The sequence below is a fragment of the Pelophylax lessonae genome (genome assembly GCF_965119305.1).
Source record: "Pelophylax lessonae genome assembly, chromosome: 2".
NCBI lineage: Eukaryota > Metazoa > Chordata > Amphibia > Anura > Ranidae > Pelophylax > Pelophylax lessonae.
Genome location: NC_138769.1, coordinates 330,589,617 through 330,614,803, shown reverse-complemented (window position 1 = coordinate 330,614,803; position 25,187 = coordinate 330,589,617). Strand labels below are relative to the sequence as shown.

The window sequence follows — 25,187 nt, the reverse complement described above, 5'->3', positions numbered from 1 at the left end:
ACACAGAACACTAGAAACAGACAACAAAGACCCTGTGTACTGCAGGATATAAGTGCCAGTAAAGAAGTGCAAAGCACAATACGCAACCCACATGAACCATAAGAACAGGATGTTGAAATCTTGTGACGCTCTCCACTCCGCTCTTCAATACCTTTCAGCCTCACCCAGGCATTGTTCCTCTGTAATATTTAAGCCTCCTCCCACACTGCTGCTGGAACCTCCAATAACAGAATAACCTCTGCTCCTATAGTAATTGCTAGATGCTAGGGTGCATTAAATTACACATACCAGTACAATTATATTCTTTAATCAGTGATGCCTTGTCTACCAAGAACCTGGAATGTCTAGAATCTAGTACCTGTCCAAAAAATACAAAGATGCTTATACCAAATACTTGTCTGTCTTCACATTTTCTTTTAGAAAACTTGACAGCAGCGATTTGTTTGAAAGTTGCTTTAGCATGGGCAGTTAATCTCAGCTTGGCAAGACTGAAAGGAGAGGCATCGTTTAGATAGAATGTCTTGACCCGTAAATGCTTCTGGGGGAATTACCACAGTCCCTCCTTTTAGGCTTCTGTGGTTACGTCTGCTTTTTGCTTTTCTTTTTTTTTCGGTTTCCTGGGTATTTTAGGACAACTACTTCAGCATAACAGAAAGTTTCACACGGTTTCTGCACCTGATGTACTTCCACAAAGAAAATGCCAGACTGAACATGTCTTCTTAACTACAAATCTTGTTCATTTAAGTATTTATACACAAACTCTTTCACAGACAGAATGCAGATGTGACAAATATATGTTCTCAAACTCAAATATCTAGCACAACCAATTACAACACTGGTTTCACTGGCTGAGCAAGACGTCAACTCATTTCTAGCAAAACATTTTGGAGGAAAAAGATTATAAAGGCACACTAATAAGTGAGAAGCCTGGTAAAAGAACACTATTAAAAAAGAGCTATACTTGAACAAATAAAAAAAATGGGGTACTCCGAAAACCACAATATGAAAAGTAAACCTGCCAAAAAACTGCACAAATGATGAAATACATAAGTAGAGGTCACGTTCAGTTAAAATACATGTCCAAATTATCAGAAGATCTACAGGCAGCCAAAATTACAGTGCCTTGCAAAAGTATTCACCCCCTGGCATTTTTTGTGTTTTGTGGCCTCACAACCTGGTATTAACATGGATTGTTTGAGGATTTGCATCATTTCATTTACAGAACAAGCCCACAACTTTGATTTTTTTTTTATTGTGAAGCAAACAACAAATAGGACAAAATAATAGAAAAAGTCAATGTGCCTAACTATTCACCCCCCTAAAGTCAATACTTTGCAGAGCCACCTTTTGCAGCAATCACAGCTCCAAGTCACTTTGGATAAGTCTCTATGAGCTTGCCACATCTTACCACTGGGATTTTTTCCCGTTCCTCCTTGCAAAACTGCAGCAGCTCCTTCAAATTGGATGGTTTGCGCTTGTAAACCGCAATCTTTAAGTCTAAAACAGATTTTCAAATTGGATTGAGGTCTTGCTTTGACTGGGCCTTTCCAACACATTTACATGTTTCCCCTTAAACCACTAAAGTTTTGCTTTAGCAGTGTGATTGGGGTCATTGTCTAGCTGGAAGGTGAACCTCTGTCCTAGCACCATCCATCTTTCCCTCAACTCTGACCAGTTTCTCAGTCTTGGCTGCTGAAAAACATCCCCACAGCATGATGCTGTCACCACAATGTTTCACTGTGGGGATGGTATTCTTTGGGTGATGTGATGTGTTGGGTTTGCGTCAGACATAGCGTTTTCTTTGATGGCCAAAAAGTAAAATTTTAGTCTCATCAGACCAGAGCACCTTCCTCCATACATTTTGGGAGTCTCCCACATGCCTTTTCGCAAACTCAAAAACGTGCCATTTTGTTTTTTGCTGCAAGTAATAGCTTTCTTCTGGCCACTCTGCCATAAAGCCCAACTCTATGGAGTGTATGGCTTTTTGTCCTCCTATGTACAGATACTCCAGTCTCTGCTATGGAACTCTGCAGCTCCTCCAGGGTTACCTTAGGTCTCTGTGCTGCCTCTCTAATGCCCTCCTTGCCCAGTCCGTGAGTTTTGGTGGACGGCAGTCTCTTGGCAGGCTTGCTTGCCATGTTCTTTCTATTTGGTTAAGATAGATTTGATGGTGCTCCTGGGGATCATCAAAGATTTGGATATTTTTTTTTTTTAACCTAACCCTGACTTGTACTTCAACAACATTGACCCTTACTTGTTTGGAGAGTTCCTTGGTCTTCATGGCAGTGTTTGGTTAGTGGCGCCTCTTGCTTAGGTGTTGCAGCCCCTGGGGCCTTTCAAAAAAGGTGTGTATATGTAAGGACAGATCATGTGACACTTAGACTGCACACAGGATGACATCCTTTCACGAATTATGTGACTTCTGAAGGTAAATGGTTGCACCAGAGCTTTTTATGGGCTTAAAGGGGGTGAATATTTCTAAAAAATAGTTTTATGTATATATTTTTCTCATTTCACTTCACCAACTTAGACTATTGTGTTCTGATCCATCACATAAAATTCAGATTAACAAAACATTGAACTTAAGGCTGTAATGTAACAAAATAGGTAAAAAGTCAAGGGGTGAATACTTTTGCAAGGCACTGTATATGTAAAAGCCATCACTGGTCTTGATTCCCACGCCTCCCTATTGGTTCTTCATTGTGTGAGCAAATTTTACCGGCTTCGGTGCTGGAGGGGGAAGAGTCAAGCTTAAAGTGGAGTTCCACCCTATTTTTATACTTACCTCCATCTTCTCACTCCGGGTCACCTGAAAAAGAAATGGATAAATCGCATATTTTTTTTTTTTTTACTTACCTCGTAGCGAAGAAAATATACTTACCTTACTTCCTTCTTCCTCCTTCCTCGGCCGCGGCCCGTCGTCACTTCCTGGCTCTGCAATGATTCCTGGGAGCTGGACGTCATAGCTCCCAGGAATCATTGCGCCTGCACCGGCCCCCGACGTCAGTTCCGGGTCGCGCGCGTCATCCCCTTCTAAACAGCTTCTGGGCATGCCCAGAAGCTGTGGAGGGATGACGCGCGCGACCCGGAAGTGACGTCGGGGCCGGCGCAGAGCATCGTGGGACCAAAGAAGGCGGAAGAAGACGCCGAAGAGGACGCGCTGGCTTCAAGCTGCCCACATCTGAGATGGCAGCGCTGGACAAGACGTTTGCAAGGTAAGTATTTGTCCTAACAGGTAAGTGCAACCCGGGACAGATCAGAGGCTAGCCATTGTGGAATGCACTAGCCCTGACTGTCCCGGGGGTATTAAAAAAAAAAAAAAAAAAAAAATCCAGGGTGGAACTCCGCTTTAACATTTACAGGAAAATATAGTGGCTGTCCAAACAATCTGTAAACAGCCAAACAATCTGTAAACAGGTGCACACCACAGGACTTGGCAACAGAGATAATATTCAAAAAAGTGTAGTTTATTCAGGTATAAGTTTTGGCAGAGCATCTAGGGCTCTGGATCGTCTAATCCAGTGACATGACAGTTTAACTGAAGGCAACCTATACTTAAAAGTCCAACTGAACTTTTGGTTTAAAGCAGCTAAATAAATTCCAGGTTTGACAAAGAGTATTGTTGAATCCCAGCCACTGACACCAATATGTGGAATATGGCAGGTCAGCTCTTACAGTTCTGCCACCATTATATGAGGAGGATGATGATTATCTTCTCAGCCTCACCAGACAGAGAGATTTTCTAGTTCGCTGGATCACAATCCAAGTGCAAGCAGACTGAAAGTGATGGACACCAGGGTTTGCTAACTACGTCATTAACCTTTTCCCCAACCCAACAGCTGCCACCATGTTTATTTGAAAACACAATCTATTCACATTTATTCTTATTTTTGGGAATAGTTTGTAATACGCATGGTCACAACAGACTTGGGTATTTCAGAGATTTACAATGCAGTAGTGGTCTGCAGACACAGGGTTTCATATATATATATATATATATATATATATATATATATATATATATATATATATATATATATATATATATATATATATATATATATATATATATATATATATATATACACACACACACACACATATACACACACATATACACACATATACACACATTAGGGCTGCTGAATATAATCGAAAGATCGATGCATCGCGATTCGACCCTTCGCGATTCTGCATCAATGCTGCGACCGGCTTTAATCGATGTTCTAATGACGTCATGAAGCGCCGCCCCCTCCCTCTCCGCACAGCGATGGCTCTTTAAAATTCGTAGCCGCGCCCTCTTTTCCCGCCTCTCGCTGACGTCATCCCCAGTAGCCCGGCGTCGCTGCAAGAGGAGACATGAGGAGTGAGTGTCCCTGACTGTTGGAGAGGAGAGAATGAGATGGACTACGGTGTGCAGTGTTCACGTTTACACTTTACACATGCCTGATCCCTCCAGTAAGCTGACATTGCACTCCGCTTATCACATGCAGTGAGACACTTCCCGATCAGCAGCTGCACAGATTGGGAAATGTCTCACTGCCTGTGATTACCGGAGTGCAGTGTCGGCTTCCTGGCGGGATCGGGCACGTGAGGACTGTCATCTTTACTCTCAAGACACTCAGTCTGCTGCGGGAGACTTGAGTGTCTGTCAGAGCAAACATCCCCAGCTCCCACATGCGTGCTGGTCGTCCTCCTCCTCCAGCGAGTGTATGTCCTGACTCCTGACCGTCCTCCAGCAAGTGTCCATGTCCATCCTCCTCACACAGGCCTCTGTGGGCAGAGGGAGACCCCGAGTCAGCGTCCTGGACCCCAACTCCCAGTCCTCCTTGGCTCAGGCATCTGCAGTGACTCTCATCATCAGTGATCAGGTACTAATCTAAGTCTTCATACTATTACAAATGTTGTTAACAGGACACTGCCAGGGGGGAGTGGCAGAGCCAGATGAGGGGAGCACACTGAGGGAGAGGGGGAGCCGGACTATCCGTTTAGGTCACAGCACCGCAGATTCTCCAACCCGGATATCCCTGAGGAGACCCCTATCCAATGCCATGTATATAATATATATCACATCCCTGATATCCCTGAGGAGACCTCCATACACCAGTGTATGGGGGTCTTCTCAGGGATGCGATATATACATGGCAGTGTATGGAGGTCTCCTCAGGGATATCAGGGATGTGATATATACATAGTGGTGTATGGGGGTCTCCTCAGGGATGTGATATATACATGGTGGTGCATGGGGGTCTCCTCAGGGATGTGATATATACATGGTGGTGTATGGGGGTCTCCACAGGGATGTGATATATACATGGTGGTGTATGAAGGTCTCCTCAGGGATGCGATATATACATGGTGGTGTAACACCACCATGTATATATCACATCCCTGAGGAGACCTCCATACACCGCCATGTATACATCACATCCTGAATATCCCTGAGGAGACCCCCATACACCGCTATGTATATATCACATCCCGGATATCCCTGAGGAGACCCCCATACACTGCCATGTATATATCACATCCCGGATATCCCTGAGGAGACCTCCATAGACCGCCATGTATTTATCACAACCACGAGGACACCTCTATACACCACCATGTATTTATCACATCCCTTAGGAGACCTCCTATATGTTTGCAGTGCACTATGGGCTGGGCATGGGCATTGGGCAGTAATCGTGAGGCATCGCGGAATCGAATAGTATCGAATCGCTGCCCTAATAATCGTAATCGAATCGTGAGGTAAGTGAAGATGCGCAGCCCTAATACACATATACATATACACACACACACACACACTCATCCTCAGGAACAAGTGGTTTTATCAGGATCATGGCTGCATGCTATCATTTACAAGTGCTGGCGATGGGCTTTCCGGTTAAAGCATTCCGAGCAGTTCAAACATCTGATCACTTTTACAGGGCTCGGAAGGGAGCACCCCCTTCCCACCATCATTCCCAAATTCTCCTGTTCCAACAGGGAGCCCAGGATCATTACAAGCGGTTGGGAATGCTTCTCTGAGATGAATAAAGCCAAAACGACGATGACTTCAGAGCTTCTGGTTTTGGTTTAGAGCAGTGATTCTCAACCTTCCTAATGCCGCGACCCTTTAATACAGTTCCTCATGTGTTATGAATCGTAATGTAGATATCTGATATGCAGGATGTATTTTCAATGTTACAAATTGAACATACCGTAATTAAAGCATAGTGATTAACCACAAAACAATATGTAATTATAGATTATTAGAGCAATAGCTTTAATAATACAATAGATGATACATGGCATAGTTCAGTCAATACGGTTCATTAAAGCTTTCTATGATTTACCATTTTCTGTGTTGTTTTTGTTTTTTTTTACATACCTGTTACTATGACAAGGGGACAGTACTCACATAAACCACAGCTGAACATAAAAAGACTGATCAGCATCCAGATTAAGTTCCCATGGTACAGATATTTTTTTTTTTTTGCAGTAGTTGATGATTATTTTACAATACATGATTTTACATTTACCCAGTAATTATAATTCACGAAGTGTCGTTTTTACCTCCAATACTGCTGCTTTCTACACAGTAGCTGCTCTCCACACGTGTGACTGGTCCGCATAAGTACATTATGTTGCCAACCCTGTCACATACCCTGTTTTTGTACAGGGTGTATGTGATGGGGTTGGCGCGATGTCATCACGCCAGGTACTCGTATGTGGGCATATCTGCATGTGGGCGGACCTGCCTGGAGACTGATAGAGGAGCGGTGTCTCGTTTCCTAAGACCATTAGAAATATGTGTTTTCCGATGGTGAAAAGGCGTTGCGACCCACAGCTTGAGAACCGCTGGTTTAGACCTTCCTGATCACTGATCTCTCTCCTCACTCAATCACAAGGATTAAGTGGACAGGCGGTAGAGGTGCTAAAATATTTTAGAATAACCCAGCAGGCCCGCCCACCATGTCAGTTTCCTAAAAGTGGTCATATTTTTATTGCATCACATGCCACAATTTGATAACCTGTTATTGTGCAGCATTCAGTTAACATTTCATAGAGAAGCTGAACATACATGGAAATTCTTTGTATGGGCTTTGAGCAGGGATGTCTAAATAATGCCTGCAGCTGCAGGCATTGGCTGGAACAACGGACCGGATCGTTTTCCCCGCTATCGACGGCTCCGGGAGCGGGAGAAATGACCAGGAAGCGGCAGGAGACCCCCTTCTCCCACTGCCCATAAAAGTGATCGCTGCGGTAAATCTATCGCTGGGACAACTTTTATGTGAAAGAGGACCAGACACAGCATGTGTCCACTCCATCTGCCTCTGCAACTACAGGGTGAACAGTTAGTGGTGGTAAAAAACACAGTTAAAGTGTGTGGTTTTACCACCCCCCATTAACCGCACATGTGAGCAAGCCCTTGGTTCACATCTGTGTACTGCGTATAGGCAGCAAATTTCAGTGGGCTGCCCCCACAGAAACACAGGGAAAAATTCCCTTATCTATTTTTTTTCTTTAATTGTGCTCCACCACAAATGCATATTTGCCAATGTGTAGGGGTACCATTAAGAATGAATGAAACCCCTGCCTGTTTGTCTGGGCACCAGAAACACGCAGAATTTTGCACGTATTCCGTGACCCGGAGTAATATTAACCACGTCTTAGACTGGGGGGCCTCCAGACTTAAAATACTTTCAAGGGTGCCCTGACTGGGAAAAGATTGAGAAACACTAATATAGAGGAACCCATTTCTCCATTTTCCTCCTCCAGACACTAAATACCTGTAGGAGGGAAAGGAGGAGAAGCAGGGTTGGGGAATGAAGAGATTGGTTCCTTTATACACAGCTACCCCCACAGCTCCTCCTATGCAGCTTCTTTCTATAACCCCCCCCCCCCCGACATGTGCTCTTCAGTACCCCTATGCTTTTTCCTGGCCCCCCCCCCCCCCCCCACCCAGCTTTGCAAGGTTCTCCCCTACCTTCTCCCACCGGCCGCTGCAGGGGATCCATCAGGATGAAGCCTTTTCTGAATGGAGAGTCAGTGATCCATACCGATCACTGACTGTCTATTCATAACTGAAACATAGTAAACTGTGTTTACAAATCAGGGTTCATACACATTTTCACCAATGAAATTCCATGACTTTTCCATGACTTTTCCATGACTTCACGTAAATATTCATGACCTAATGTTTCATGAAATGTCTATGTATACGTGTTAAATAAGAAGAAAATCTATGTCACACCCAGCATGTGTCACACCCAGCACACCCAAAATGCAGCACAGTAATCTTTTAAGGCCCAAGCGACAGTCATAAGGTGCAGGCGGACTGGTATGGATGGCACAGACAGTGAGATGCACAAAATGCAGCACAGTAATCTTTTAAGGCCCAAGCGACAGTCATGAGGTGCAGGCGGACTGGTATGGATGGCACAGACAGTGAGATGCACAAAATGCAGCACAGTAATCTTTTAAGGCCCAAGCGACAGTCATGAGGTGCAGGCAGACTGGTATGGATGGCACAGACAGTCAGATGCACAAAATGCAGCACAGCAATCTTTTAGGCCCAAGCAACAGTCATGAGGTGCAGGCAGACTGGTATGGATGGCACAGATCTGATGGTGCACAAATGCGGCACTTACTTTTGGGAGAAAGAACAGTGGTGCTCCTGCTTGCCCAAATAAAACTGTTCAGGTGGCAGTGAGTTATGAAGGTGCAGCTGGAAAAAATGCGGCGCTTACTATTCTTAGGCCGAACCTAACAGTCCCATGAGGCAGAAAAGAGTTCTCACAGAAACTAAGGCGACTCAGGGTTGGATGCTTAATTATTTATTTACATTTATTTTTAACATTCCCGTAGGACTGGTACAGTAGGTGCTCGCAGTTTGCCCTACGGTCGGTCACTGGCCAGCAGCAGCCGAGGAAATGATCGCGCACCAATGACAGGCAGCGGGGAGGGCCGGGCCGCGGTTTGCCTGTATGTGACTGGCCAGCAGCAGCAAACCAATCACAGGCAGCGGAAGCGTCACTGGAGAGCGGGCCGGCCGAATGAACGTGATGACGCGGGGGTGCGGTAACTGAAACGGTTACCGCCCCCTTCCGCGTCATCATCACGTTCATGCGGCCCGCCCTCCAGTGACGCTTCCGCCGCCTGTGATTGGTTTGCTGCTGCTGGCCAGTCACATCCAGGCAAACCGCGGCCCGGCCCTCCCCGCTGCCAGCGATTGGTGCTTGGTGTATGATCTACTCCTCGGCTGCTGCGGACCCGGAAATGTGCACAAGCATAAAATAAAATAATTATACATTAATTTGCAATAAAAAAGTTTTAAGCATCCGCTCCCCCCGCCGCTGCCCGCCGCTCCCCCCCCCCCCCCGCTCCTCCCCAGATTTCCATGACTTTTCCAAAACATTTGTAAAATCGTACTTTTCCATGACCTTTCCAGGCCTGGAAAGTGTCATCTCAGAATTCCATAACTTTTCCAGGTTTTTAATGACCGTACGAACCCTGAATGCTTCAGTATGTGAATGAATGGGAAGCTCTGTACAGAGCTATTCCTATCCATTTATTCTGTGCAGCTGAGGCTTCAAAGAAGGAGATGGAAAGCTGTGTTTCAAAGGTGGAACATCAGAGGTCTGTTTGGACACCTGATATTCACCAAAGCCCCGCAAACGGGGCTCCTAAAAAAATTGTAAAAAAAAAAAAAATATTACAAAAATTTTAAAAATTATCTTGTAAAAAAAAGTAAGTGTATCGCCCCCTTAGACTTGCCAGAGTCCAATCTGTGCCCGTCTGTAGCAGCTCTCTCCTCTTCTCCCTGCTCTCACATGCTTTGCTGAGAGAAGTGGGAGACATTGGCTTCTGCTGCTGTCAGTCAGGAAGTGGCGGCAGGGCCGAGCCTCATTGTCTGAGTCTATAGATGCAGTGTGGCTCAGGATCGAGCCTGCAGTTGTGCCACAATAGGTAATGGCTTCCTATGGTAGTAGGAAGTAGGCATCACATTTTTTTAACAATGTATTTAGCCATTTGCTTGGAGTTCTAATTGAAATTACACAAGTGCAAAACATCAAAAACACAAGAAATCAAACTGCAAACACTTACATTTTCTCCAGTTGCTTATTGACATCTTCATCATTTTCATAGTCCTTACACAGCTGTGCAACAAGGGATCCATAAGTTAGATTGAAGAGCTCGGAGTTCTGGAAGGAACGAGACTGATAATTAGCAGCAAGAAATTAATTCTATGACGTCATTCTGATGCACAAAACCTCAAGGAAAGCCTTCCTTGTCCATAGCATAAGACCCAAATAACCCCGTTCACAATGCTCTAGTAAAGTTTAAAAATATAAGCTAATGCGTGATTGTATACAAGAGCTAGAAACTGCTCTTCATTACCGCCTGGTTTAAAACAATAAAAATATCTAACATGCACAAATTAAGCATGTAGTAGTTGCCACAAACAGGGGAAAACAAATGTTATGAATAAGGAAAAAAAAAAACCTTCACATGCATGTAAAAAATAAGAGGAAATCACTATACATAGCAGTGTAAGAAACTTTACCCTGCAAAACTGTTAATTGTGGAGGACAATGAAAAAAGTTGACAAAGCAAATACTTAACAACCCATTCACCCAACACCAGCTACATTTTTTTTTCTTACGTTTTGAATAGGAGTTTGGAGCTTTTGCCAATTTTTTACTCCAGTCTGAGAAAAATTCTCATTTATATTTCAGACGGTACAGGAAGTGGGTAAACATTAAGGAGTAACAGAGAGCAATGAAATAAATGTTTACAGTAGAGTGGGAAAGGGTTAGAACCATCAGGTTTTTTATTACTGTGGTTGTCCTCACTGGAGAGATCTTCCCTCACTTCCAGGTGATGAATGTCAGACAAAATGGGAAGCAAGTGAAAATATAAACAGGGCCCAGACGATATTTAGAAGCTGATTGAGGTTCTGACCCTCTCCACTCCAATCGAAAACAAAAATTTATGTCTGGGGTTGAGCTATAGGCATCCTCTACCTGGCAAACAAATTGTGGCCTTAACATTTGTTGAAATGAAAGGTGAAATTGTTAACTCCTGACCATTCTAATAGGCTGTAATCCATTCAAAATGTAAATTATGATTATGGTGAAAATTTGTCTAAAGTACTCCAATCCTCAGCCACGACCAAACTTCTATAAAAGGAGTTTAATATCCCTTTGCAAAAGCACAGGTTTATTGTAAGAAGGAAACAGGTGGAACAAGGACACATTCCAGTACTGCAGGTTGTATTAGCCATGTTTCCACAGCATTTCTCAGGGAAGCTTTACATTTTACAGTGCTTTCAATATCATAAAACACTTATGCCATTAGAATGGCTGCAGGAAACTTGGAGATAGTGTATATTTTAATGGTAAGGAGCTGCATCAATTTCACAGATGCAGCCAATCACAAATATGCTAAAATACTAAATGAAAGTGTTTTTAGAAACATACCATGAGATGCAGAGATGCAGCAGGTGAAATGAATGGCAAATACCAATACTACAGAATGAATGCAGTAGGCAGATGGAGAGAAGGGAAAAGAAATATAGTTAGGCGATACAGGTCTAGTATCGAAGACCACTATCTGCCAGTAGCAGCAATGAGAGATGAAAAAAGCACAACAGAATATTACTGCCTAAACCTGCCAAGAGATTAAAGTATTTCTCTCACTATGCAAAACGCAACAAAGTGCATGTAAAATTGTCCCATATTTCTAGCTAGTCTCATTGCTAGGATAGTGTGGTCAAATGAGGCCCCCCACCACCCCTTTCCAATCATGCATCTTGCAAGGGGACCAATATTTAATAAACTATGATTGACAGTAGTGGTCTCTCTTAAGCAAACAGATTGAACTATTTCAAAATCTATTTCGTTTATAACGAGGTGGGCAATTCATTTCATCAAGGGGGCACATGATAAACTGGGACTGTTGTGGAGAGCCAAACTTAATTATTGTCAATATTAATTTTGGATCAGGGAAGGTCTGTAAATATGTAAACCAATAGAAAACAAACACCTGGCACTAAGAGTAATAGCTACAACTGCTCATGAGATCTCTTTTAGATAGGTAGTCAGGGGGTGGTAAAAACAGGTGGCTGAGCTGCGGTTTTACTGCCCTGCAGCCACCCAACCAAGCTATAACAATAACAGCGGAACGGGGGCTGTTCACACGTCATAGCATTTTTAATTTGGGCTGCAGAGCCTAACAAGTGGAACAGCTTATCAAACCCCCCCCCCCCCACCATTAAGGAAAGTGGCATGCTAACAGTGGGTGCATTAAGGGCCTGATAGGGAGAGCTAAAGACAAGACGTGGTCCTGGAGCCACAATTTTGCCCAGATCTGCTTTATAAAAAAAGTTTAACAAAACTAGTACTGAAACAGAGCCCTGAAGACCACCGCTCACAACTCCTGACCATTATGAAAATACACCATTTATCATCATCCGCTGGACATGGTCCTGCAACTAGTGTTCTATCCAGGTACATACTGTATCACCTCATCTATGCAAAAAGACCCTAATTTGTGAATTAAACATTTATAAGGTAGTGTATTAAATGCCTTGGCGAACTCTAGATACAGATAAAAAGACAGACACGAAAGGACGCACCTACAGGAAGCGCATCACCAGACGTCTGCATTGCAACAACATAGCACAGCGGATCGGAAGACTCCAGATGGATCTTTGCTATGCCCATGTCACATTTATTATATGCGAGTGCTTTTATACTTTTAACACAATAAATATTCAGAGCCTACTGAACTTAGAGGCGCCTTGTCTTTTTATCTTTATCACTTTCAGAGCAGCTTCTTTTCTCTAGTGCTGCCGAGGTGCAGTGCCTCACTTAAAGCCTGCTGTATTCCACTGAAGTGCCCATACAACAAATCCTTGTTCTCAAACTCTAGATAAACGACATCCACAGGCCTTCCTCTATTCAAAATACAGCTCACCATCTCAAAGAATGTTAAGGGGTTTCTTTGGCAAGACTGGTTCCTCATAAATTTAAGTTACTACAATTACTATTACAGTTACTATTCTCATGATCAAATGCATAGATATGGTCTCTCTAGCTTTTTTTCCCAATAGTTTACATACTACTGATGTCAGCCTGACTGGACTGTAGATTTAAGAGATGGGTCTCAAGCGCTTTTTGAATACTGATACCACGTTTGCCTTTCGCAAATCAGCTGGTACTATTCGAGTCAGTAAGTGGTCCTTAAAAACAAACTTTTTTACCAGAGAAAGAAAGAAAGAAAGAAAGAAAGAAAGAAAGAAAGAAAGAAAGAAAGAAAGAAAGAAAGAAAGAAAGAAAGAAAGAAAGAAAGAAAGAAAGAAAGAAAGAAAGAAAGAAAGAAAGAAAGAAAGAAAGAAAGAAAGAAAGAAAGAAAGAAAGAAAGAAAGAAAGAAAGAAAGAAAGAAAGAAAGAAAGTAAAGTAGCAGCTTTGCAGATCTGGCTCAGAGATGCAGCTACCTATTCCGCCCAAGATATGGCCATCGCCCTTGTGGAGAGTGCTCTGAAACCTGTTGATTGGGTTAGTGATCGAACCTGATACGCTTAATCTATTGCACAATGCATCCATTTTGCAATTCTATTTTTTCCCCCTTCATCCCCATTTTTTATTCAGAAAACAAACATGCTGGGAGTTGTTTACCAACTGGAAAAAAATGGGGAAACCAAAATAAGGAGAGTTTGGCACCAAACATACAGTAACTGCCTAAAGGAGACACACATGGCTTAAGAAGTCAATTTGAGCATTATTGGTTAAAAAAATGTTAATTGCAAAACACACTGTATTCCTCCATCTGTACATTAACCACTTGCCGACCGCTTACTTTATATAAAACGTCAGCAGACTGGCTCTCCAAGGCAAGGTCACATATCGGTACGTCACTTGCCTGGGAAGAGCTAGGAGGCGATGTAAACACAGCCGTCCGTCCTTCTGCCTTCAATGATCACAGAGGCTATGTGATCCTGCTATATAGGATTGCATGTCTCTATGATAATTTCAAACGCCCAACACTCTTCCCCCCCCCCCCCCACAGTTAGAATCACTCCCCTAGGTTTACATTTAAACCCTTGATCACCAAAAGTATTAACCCCTTGCCTGGCAGTACCATTATTACAGTAACAGTGCATATTTATAGCACTGATTACTGTAGTAATGTCTCTGGCACTCCCAAAAGTGTCAAAAACGTTGTTTTTTTTAGTATATATATATATATATATTACCCAAATGAAATTGACATCCTTTTTTTCCCACAAACAGAGCTTTCTTTTGGTGGTATTTGATCATCTGTACGATTTTTTGATCATGCGCTATAAACAAAAAAAGAGCTACAATTTTGCAAAAACAACAATATTGTTCACATTTTTTTTTTTTATGAAATTCCCAAAAAATGTAAAAATTAAAATTCGTTAACATTTTAGGCCAATTTGTTTTCTGCTACATATGTTTGGTAAAAAAAAAAAAAAAAAAACGCAAAAAGCGTATTTTGATTGGTTTGCGCAAAAGTTATTGCGTTTACTAACTAAGGGAAAGATTTATGTCATTTTTGTTTTTTTAATGAGTAATGGCGGCGATCTGCTATTTTTTTTGCGGGACTGCAACATTGCGGCAGACAGATCAGACCCCTGACATTTAGTGGTCCGATCTGTCCGCCGCAATGTCGCAGTCCCGCCAAAAAAAAAAGAAATCGCAATCACCGCCACCTAAAACCTAAAAAAAAATACATAGAAATACCCCCGAGTCAGTCAGGGTTAGTGTATTCCACAATGGATAGCCTCTGAACTGTCCCGGGTCGCACTTACCTTTTAGAAGAAATACTTACCTTAAAAATTTCTTCTCCAGCGCTGCCATCTCAGGTGTGGGCAGCTGAAGCCAGCATGATCCTCTTCTGCGGCCTCTTCCGTCCTCTTCGGTCCCACGATGCACTGCACCGGCCCCGCCGTCACTTCCAGAGCTGCAGCTTTATCCCTGCACAGCTTCTGGGCATGCCCAGAAGCTGTTTAGCAAGGTATGATGGCGCCTGCACCGGAACTGACGTCGGGGCCAATGCAGGGGCATTGATTCCTGGGAGCGATGACGTTCAGCTCCCAGGAATCATTGCAAGCCAGGAAGTGACGACGGGCCGTGGCAGGGAGAGGAAGTAAGGTAAGTATATTTTCTTCTAAAACAAGGTAAGTAAAAAAAAAAAAAAATGCAATTATCCATGTGTTTTTCAGGTGACCCGGAGCAAGAAGATGGACCGAAGTAAAATTTTAGGGCGGCACTCCACTTTAATCTTTCCCGTAGTTAATAGATGCAATAACTTTTGCACAAATCAATCAAAATACGCTTATTGCAATTTTTTTAACCAAAAATATGTAGCAGAAAACAAATTGGCCTAAAATGTTAAAAAAGATTTTGGGGGAAAAAAAAAAATCGTACAGGTGATCAAATACCATCAAAAGAAAGCTCTGTTTGTGGGGAAAAAAGGACATCAATTTTATTTGGGTACAGCGTCGCACGACTGGGCAATTGTCTGTTAAAGTCACGCAGTGCCGAATTGCAAAATAGGGCCTGGTCATTAAACAGGAAAATCTTCCAGTCCAGAAGTGGTTAAAAACATGACAATGTTGTAAAAAAAAAAAAAAAAAAAAAAAAAAAAAAAAAAACACCCACATGACACCGCCCCTAATCTATTTTTTCGAGTTTAAGGTTCGGCTGTGGAGACCACACCAACACAGTGAGCTGGTGTGAAATGTTCTATTAGTCTAGTGGTGCCACATTTTTTTTTTGTTTGCTCTTGTAGTTGTTCTCCAATTCGTGGCATGTATCTTCAAAAGTACAATAGAGACACAGTTCAACAATATAAATGTTGGCAGATTTGGGAGTTTCCCCCAAAGGAGTGTATTATGACTTGCGATTTGCGATCTGTGAAAATCTCAGTAAAATTCTGTAGGAAAACCAGGATCCAATGATAAGATTATTTTCTCTGGCAGGATAGTACAGTAAGGCTCAGAAATCGAAAAAGCTTGTATCTCACTAATCCTCCTAGCCAAGACCAGAGAAACCAAAAGCACTGTTTTTAGTATCAACATTTTTAAAGAACAAACTTCTAAATGTTTAAAGGGTTCTTCTAAAAGAACTGTTGAAATGTCCCACCAGGATGTCCTCTTTCTTGGCTAAAGGCTCTTCTGCTACTTCCAAAAAATGAGACCAAGCGGCTGCCTGTATTTTGAGGGTACCGACTGCAAATTTAAGGTTTTGCTCATGGAGGAATTCAAGAACCAAAGGAACAATTGTGCCTATTTGTGGTCTTCCAAGATAAAATATTCCTCCATACTTTTCCATAAATGGTATTTGTGGAATATTTCTAATCTATTTAAATGCAAGGGGCTGCTATGCATGAGGTTGTGGCACAATGGTGTGGGTGACAAAACCCCTCCTCAGCTCCTGTCACCCCCCTTCCAAAAAGTGATCCACCACAGATCACACTTGGGAACTTAAAGTTTTACTAAACCCATAACAGTAAAATCTTTCTGTAGATGCAGAATATTATGTTTGTTATACTCACTGAGTAACTTAAGTGATTAATTAATCCTCTGCATTGTGTAAAAAGGCTGTGTGATCTTGTATGCACAGATCCTTCCCCTCCTGCACATTTACTCTTAGCACGTTCAGATAAGCACAGTAAGTGTAGTTCAGCTGCACATGCTGTTTGGTCTCTACAGCTGGAGAGGACATTTCCTGGTTTTAGCTGAGCTATTCAGGTCACATGGTATTAACATCACACATTTGGGTGTGTATAAAGGATCCTAAATGACAGCTCAGTCCCTCCCTCAACCCCCATGCCCAGTAACTAAAAAGAAAAGAACATAGTGGGTGAGATGTCACATCTTGATTGATGGATGCTCCGCCTCCCATAAAAGCATGAGGACACAGGCTGTAGTGGATTTCAAGAGGCAGTTATTCCATAAAGGAGAGAACACCCCTGTACTGTACATGTTTTTGCAGTGTTCTTTTTTGACTTCTCAACAGCATCAGTTACAACCTGCAGATGTACATATTGAGGTTAGATATTGCTAAACTTTAAAAAGAAACATTACCCAATTTCTAAATTCATAAATACAGATCATGCCAAAAATGTGTTTTTTTCTTTTTTAGATTTGTGATCCTTCTTTCTCTTTGTGCCTTTTATCTCTCTCTCCTGTTATCCACATCCCACCTGGCAACTAACACCTCAACCCCTGTCATCCTCATCACACCTGGCAACCCACTGATACCTTACTAACACCCCACCCCCTCTCATCCTCATCACACTTGGCAACCCACTGATACCTACTAACACCCCACCCCCTTTTAGCCTCATCCACATCACACCTGGCAACCCACTGCAACCTTGCTAACACCTCACCACCTGCCATCCTCATCCCACCTGGCAACCCACTGACACTTTACTAACACCCACCCCCTATAAACCTAAGCTTCATTACACCTAGCCCCCCACTGCAACCTTGCTAACACCCCATCACACCTGACAACCCACTGATAACTTGCTAATACCCCACCCCCTGCCATCCTCATCACACCTGGCACCTCACTGCAACCTTGCTAACACTCCACCTCATGTCATCCTCATGTTTATCGCTCCTGGCACCCCACCGATACCTTGCTAACACCCCACCCAGTCATCTTCTTTACATCTTGCAACCCACTGCAAACTTGCTAACACCCCACCCCATATCATCTTCATCACACCTTGCACCCCACTGCAACCTTGCTAACACCCCACCCCCTGTCAAACCTGGAAATGCACTAATACCTTCCTAATACACAACCCCTGTCATCCTCATCCCCTCCTATAACCCACTTCCAGCTTCCAAAACCTTGCATTGAGAGAGCAGCTTATTCCAATGTTGAGAGGACAAGGGTATCTTCCCCACAAATGTGTGGTGGTGGGCAACGTGGTCCGGTGACGGGGGCATACTGAAATTTGGAACACTATGTTAACAATAAAGATGCCACCCCAGGTGAATGATTAAGTGTTACTAAACCCACAACAGTAAAATCACCCTGTATATGCAGTAAAGCATGCTTGTTATACCCCTTAGTGTGGATGCTAAAGAATTAATCCTCTGCATTGTTTAAAAAGGCTGTTCGACCCTGTCTGCTCTGATCATCTCCTTCTTCCACAGACTTCAAAAAATAACTGAGTATTTACAGAGTTTTTTTTCTTGGGATGGTACATGTGATCAGCACTGACCAGATATGTTCAGACAGAGAATCAAGGGTCTTGAAGCCTGATAGGACAATCAAGGGAGAAATGAAAACTCCTGCAACAATATTAGCACTCACTGATACAAGTCACAAGATTGCTCTAATTGCTATATGCAGCTGATGAAAAAAAAAAAAAGGTATTTATCTGTTTATATTTACTAAAATAATTGCATTTCCATGTTTTGTGTACTGTGGAAGGCCAGCTATATTGAATGCAGGATCTTGGGTTTAGTAACACTTTAAACTAGCCCTTAATGACTATCTGTATATGTTGTTACAAAGCCAATCATACATCTGATGCCCAGATGACTTGGACCTCATCCACCCCCATGTACCTTCCAAATCTCCAACCCCCTAGTGCAGTGATGGCGAACCTTGGCACCCCAGATGTTTTGGAACTACATTTCCCATGATGCTCATCTACACTGCAGAGTGCATGAGCATCATTAGAAATGTAGTTCCAAAACATCTGGGGTGCCAAGGTTCGCCATCACTGCCCTAGAGTATCTGCAGAAATAGAAAGAGATAGCCTGGCCACCACACACCTCACTCAGCTCAAGTGGTTAGCAGGTAAAAGCAACCTTGATTCATCCGGATCATGACTCTTGAGTCTGGATGAATCAAGCTGAAGCTGCTTTTACCGGCTAATCACTCCAGGATGAATGAGGTGTGCGGCAGTTGGGCTATCTCCTCTTATTTCTTTAGTTTGCTTTGGGTCCAGACAGACCTTTTCTCAGCCTGCACCCTCACTAGTCAGCGGCATCCAATTCATCGGACCTTGACAGCCTGAGCGTGGACTCTTAAGCATTTATCATGGCCCCTAGTGTTTTTCACTCTCTCTAACTGCTTGTTCTCTCTCGCTCCCTCTGCTCGCTCTCCTTGCTCTCTCTCGCCCTCTGCTCGCTCTCCTGCTCTCTCCCTCTGCTTACTCGCTCTCTCCTTCCCTCCCTACTTTTTCCTCTGCTTGCTTTCTCCGTGCGTTTGTTCTCTCTACCCCTCTCCACAATATATATAATACATGCGCGCGCACACACACACACCTACATATATACATACATACATACATACATACACACACGCTCAAAATTTTGAACACGCTCTTGCAATTAAAAAGACAGAAAATGTGTACCATATCTACTAACAATACCCCAAAAGAGAACTGTCAGGTAATGAAAGGAGCCCTATCTGTAAATGGTCAGTGTACTATGAGCCCCATGAGCAGACTGTGCTGTACTATAAGTCCTACGTCTGGGCCTAGTATTAAAACAGACAGTGGAGAGTTAGGAACTCTATGTCTGGGCCCAGTCAGTATAAGAGCAGCATACCCAGCCCACTCACCATCTTCTTGCTCTCCGTTCCTCTGTTAGCTTGCCGAGACATGGCTTACAACTCTAGCCGACGCCACAGTCAGGAGAAACACGACTTCTCTTTCACACACGGCTGAGGAAAAACCTTTCCAGGCAGTTTTCTCTCACTGACAGTGCTGACTTTCACAATGCGTCTGCGCAAGAATACCGTCAGGGCTTCTGGGAAATGTAGTCTTATAGTTCGTGTGTGCCAGTGGCCGAATGCAGTTAGTAAACTACAGCGGTGCCTCTGCGAACTTCCTGATAGGAAACGAGGTGTTAAGTTTCACTTCCGCCCAGTAAGTAAGCTTCCCCTGTGACCGGAAGTCGCAGAGACCCTTGCGAGGACTTGAAATATCGCTGTGTAGCAACGCGGACGGGGCACTAGATGGCGCGCAACTATGCGATATAGGAGACTCGGGGCTGAGTGACAGTACCCTCCTTCTATACAGTATGGAGACTGCTGGTACTCCATGGTGGGTTACTGTTTACTCATTAGACTGAACATACAGGCCTTGTATTTATTCAGCCGATATTAGATAGCTGGCGACTCTCCTTCCATATGCTCATGTCAGTCTTTATTTCTTAAAGCCAGAGTTCACCTTTTGTAAAATGGAATAAATTCACTGCACCTACATTAACCACTTAAAGCGGAGTTCCACCCAAAAGTGGAACCTTTGCTTTAGATATTCCTGACCCCCTGAGATGCTAAATTTGGCATGTCAATTTTTTTTTTTGGGGGGGGGGGGGAGCGGGTACCTAGTTTTGACAGGTACCCGCTCCCACTTTGGCCGCGACGCCCTGAGCGGAAGTTCTTCTCTCCCCCTCCCTCCCTGCAATCTTCTGGGACATGTCAGAGGTCCCACAAGATTGCCGGCCAATCAAGAAGTGCAGCGCAACTCACGCATGCGCAGTGCATACCCAGCTGTGAAGCCGCAAACTGTCACAGCCGGATGCCCACACCAGTGATGCCGGCGCCGCCGAGACCAGAGGGAGAGGATCGAGGCTTCGGGCGGCCGCATCGCTGGACCGTGGGACAGGTGAGTGTGTGTTTATTAAAAGTCAGCAGCTACACTTTTTGTAGCTGCTGCCTTTTAATAAACACAGAAAAGGCTTGAACTCCGCTTTAAAGGACCAAGCCTATTTCTGACACTTGTTTACAAGGTAAAAGCAGTAATTTTTGCTAGAAAATTACTTAGAACCCCCAAACACTATATATATATATATATATATATATATATATATATATATATGTTTATATATTTTAGCAAAGACTCTGGAGAATAAAATGGCTGTCCTTGCAATATTTATTGTCACGTGGTATTTGTGCAGCGGTCTTTCAAACACAATTTTTTGGGACAAAATACATTTCACTGCATTAAAAAAAAACTAAACAGTAAAGTTAGCCCAATGTTTTGTATATTGTGAAAGATGATGTCACACCCAGTAAATAGATACCTAACATGTTAGAGTTTAAAATTGCACACACTCGTGGAATGGCGACAAACTACGGTACTTAAAAATCTCCATAGGTGACGCTTTCAAATGTTTAACGGTTACTAGTTTAGAGTTACAGAGGAGGTCTTTTTCTAGAATTATTGCTCTCACTTTGGCGATTGTGGCAATACCTCACATGTGTGGTTGGAGCACCGTTTTCATTTGCGAGCGTGACTTACGTATGCATTTTCTTTTGTGCGCAAGCTCACGGGGGCAGTGGCGCTTATAAAATTTTTATTTTTTTTCCTATTTATTTTATTTAGTTTTTTTTATTTTTAACACTTTTAAAAAAAAAAATCTGGTCACTTTTATTGCTGCCACAATGTAAACATCCCTTGTGACAGTAATAGGCATCATCAGGTACTCTTTATGGGGGGGGGGGGGGCAAAATACCCCAGACACCTCCACTGCACTTCAAAGTATTCAAAATGCTGAAATCTACATTTTAGAATACTGACAGTCTTTTAAAATCAGCGCCGTCAGCACCTAAGTAAACCGGAAGTGACGTTGCTTCCGGGTTACTACATTAGAGACCCAATCATAGCCAAATCTGGCTTTGTTCGGGACTCCAACTAGCCGGCGGGTGTTCCGGCTGGTTGCTTGGGACTCCCACTGGGACAGAAGACCTGGGCAGAGCCGCAGGAGGGGGGCGTCCACTCCCACTCGCTGGGATAGTGGCTGAGCGGCTGCTGAGCCGCATTGGCTGTTATCTCCTGAAAGCTGACCGTCGACTCTAAAAACAGAACAACCACTTCTGCAAGCCAATGTACAGGTGCGTCGGTTTGCGGGAAGTGATTAACCATCTCAATACCTGGATCTTTCATCCCCTTCTTGCCCAGGCCAATTTTCAGCTTTCAGCGCTCTCACACTTTGAATGATAACTACTCAGTCATGCAACACTGTGCCCATATTAATTTTTTTTTTTTTTTTCACACAAATAGAGCTTTCTTTTGGTGGTATTTAATCACCACTGGGTTTTTTTATTTTTTGTGCTATAAATTATTATTATTTTATTTATACAGGATTTATATAGCGCTGACAGTTTATGCAGCACTGTACAACTTGAGGGTAAACAGTACAAATACAATACACTTTAATACTGTACAGTAGGAATCAGAAGGCCCTGCTTGTTGGAGCTATAAATGAAAAAAATAAATGGTATAAATATCAGCGCTGCTCTTAGTTACAAATAAATAATTCCTTCCACTAATGTGAATATCAATGAATAAATAAATAAATAAATAATCAATAATTCATACTAAAATGAATCTGAATAAATAAATCAATATTTCTTTTTAAAAGTGATGTGAATATCAATGAATAAATAAATAATCAATAATTTATACTAAAATTAATCTGAATAAATAAATCAATATTTCTTTTTAAAAATGATGTGAATATCAATGAATAAATAAATAATAATTCATACTAAAATTAATCTGAATAAATAAATAATCAATATTTCTTTTTAAAAGTGATGTGTTTCTTATGGTGGGCTGCTGGTGATATAAAGCGTCTGACATTACTTCCGGTGGTTGGAACGCACGCCGAGATGGCGTTCACCACACAATCAGGAGAAGCAGATTTTCTAAAACTTTTATGTAAGTGGGTTGTTTTACCTTTTTTTGAGAAAATCTTGTAAGAATATTTAATAATAAATATCTTGCGCTCGTACTTATGTCAGAATATTTATACTGCTCTGAATATAGCAGTGTATTTATTTATGGTTAATAAGCAAAGATCTGTGAAAAAGGAGAGTCTTCACCTATTGCCATAAATCAATGTCGTGAATTCTTTTTAATTGATTAATTTCTTTTTAAAAGCATATACCAATCTTAGTGAGTACAGTCTACAGCGTGGAATATATATAAAAATATTTATTCTCAAGACATGCAAACACAATATATGATCAAACAAGAAGTGACACAAAAAGATAACTCTACAGAAAAATACTAACTTCAAATAATCAATGCAATGTGATGTTTAGCTCAATAATGAAAGTGAAAGTAAAACAAAGTGAAAGTGAAAGCAAAACGAAAGCAAGATTACCATTTCTTCCCAGGTATGGTATAAGCCATAAATTAATGTTCTATATAAACAGACTACAATGGTCTGCGAATCACAGGGCCCAAAGTCATTCCACTGCAGAAGGAATGAGAATAAGCCATGCAAAACGGAAGACTTAAACTTGCAAATAATGCACTTAATCTGATATTAATAAAAATGTATAAAAACAAAAATCAGCTGTTTAGAGAAAAATCTACTATGGATTATACGACTGGGATTGTAATCTTATTACCCTTAAGTATGCAATATAAAACATATAAGGAAAGAATAAACAATTGTTGAATAAAATCAAATAATACAGCAAGGCATAATTACCACACTTAAGATAGCCGCTAGCTTCAAATCGTTACCAGAGTCCTAAGATGGATGCCTTTCTTAAGATGGTGGCTTCCCTTCAAGTTTCAGATGAATGATAGACCAGGGAGTATGTCTGGATGAGTCTATTGAAAAATGTAATAGCGTGTGTGGTGTAAGTGTGAGGTGTGTTGTCAGTAGTGTAAAGTGTGTCCTCTCTCTCATCTGGGTTGGTCTTTTATATGGTAAGAACAAAGAGCTATAAAAATTACCATAAGTAAAACCCAGAGGGATGAAACATTATCCCAATTGGTTGGGATATTCTATACCTAAACTGGTGAGATCATAGACACCTCTTTTGATAATTAACCCCATACTTGGATAATAAAGTTAAATGATTTCTCTATATGTGAGATTAATCATATAACACAACATAAAACTTTGTCTAGACTCCCAGTACATACATAAATGTCCACCTGTATCTCCATAATTCACCTGGGCAAGTAATGCCATTCCAATAATTATATTATTTAACACAATATAATATTTTTATATGGGAATTTCTCAAATTATCTCAAAACTGCACCTGGTATTTCGCCTCCAGAGGGCATTATCGTACCGTTCATTAGATTTTGTATTTAACACTTTTACCACCATGTCCTTATCTGATGACCTCTCTGACCTCTGGCTAGTGAATAGCCATTACTTCTTTGACCATGTCTTACACTGTCAATTAAGATGTCTGGCCTGTAGGATTTACAACACCTTGAGCACTTAGACTAGACTTCTCTGAAATGAGGCAACTAGTGACGAGATACATATGTCCTTACACTTATTAGAAAAAGAATTCTAAGTAAGATTATTACTGAGAATATAAACCTAAAACGTGACACAATGTTCCTAAATATATATGTATATGCCTTACATAATATAATGATATAATTATAGCTAATATCTTCTCACATATAATAATGTATCTATGAAAACTTATATGGTTCATCTTTAAATGTATGCTGAAAAACACTGAGCCATTGTCTATTGTTAAATACCTATAGACAGACTGAGATATCACCCCCTTTAACATAGCGTCAGACTGACTAAGTTTTATCTGATCGAGATGTCAAAAGGGATCTTATTTACGATTACATAGAAATACAAAGATCTCTGTTGAAACCATAGACCCTTTGTAAGCCTGTGAGAGACATTTTGTTAGAATACATATATGAACTCTATTTCACCTTAAAAACAAGATGGACGCCATGCAGCACCATTCTGAATCTCTTATGCATAATACAAAATATACATGGCTTTTAAAATCATTTTTCTTTCTACCTATTATTATTTTAATAACCCCCAACAGGCCCGACATATCCCCCCCCTTTCTTCCCAGTAGACAAGTGAGCAACTTAGGCCTATCTGGAAAGAAAGCTTTTTAAGGAGTAGTGGAAAAAAAAAAATGTCTTGTTCTCTTTTTGTAAGAGAATAGTTCATATTGGGAATTGTTCATAACTTTTAAGTAAATCGGTAAAATAAAAAAAAAATGAGAAGAGAAAAAAAAACAATCAGTTCAAAATGTCAGTTCGTAGCGACTTTGCAATGTTAGCTATGTCACCAACTGTTCCTTGTTAGTCTCTTTGACTTCTGATCTCCTAGTAAAGAAACTCAAATGTTCCTTGAAATCTGCATCTCCAGCTTGCAAAGTGTTAA

General features: G+C 41.8%; 1 protein-coding gene across 1 annotated transcript in view; it reads right to left on the bottom strand.

The window, feature by feature from the left end:
* Positions 1-19,876, bottom strand: part of TRAPPC3 (trafficking protein particle complex subunit 3) — a 31,032-nt gene extending 11,156 nt beyond the window's left edge. Inside the window, exons 1-2 of the mRNA XM_082244298.1 lie at positions 19,615-19,876; positions 10,093-10,190 (exon numbers count right to left, since the gene is read on the bottom strand). Coding sequence (XP_082100424.1) covers positions 10,093-10,190; positions 19,615-19,656 — 140 coding nt within the window. The 5' untranslated portion in view covers positions 19,657-19,876. The remainder of the gene's footprint in view (positions 1-10,092; positions 10,191-19,614) is intronic.
* Positions 19,877-25,187: the final 5,311 nt, after the last annotated feature.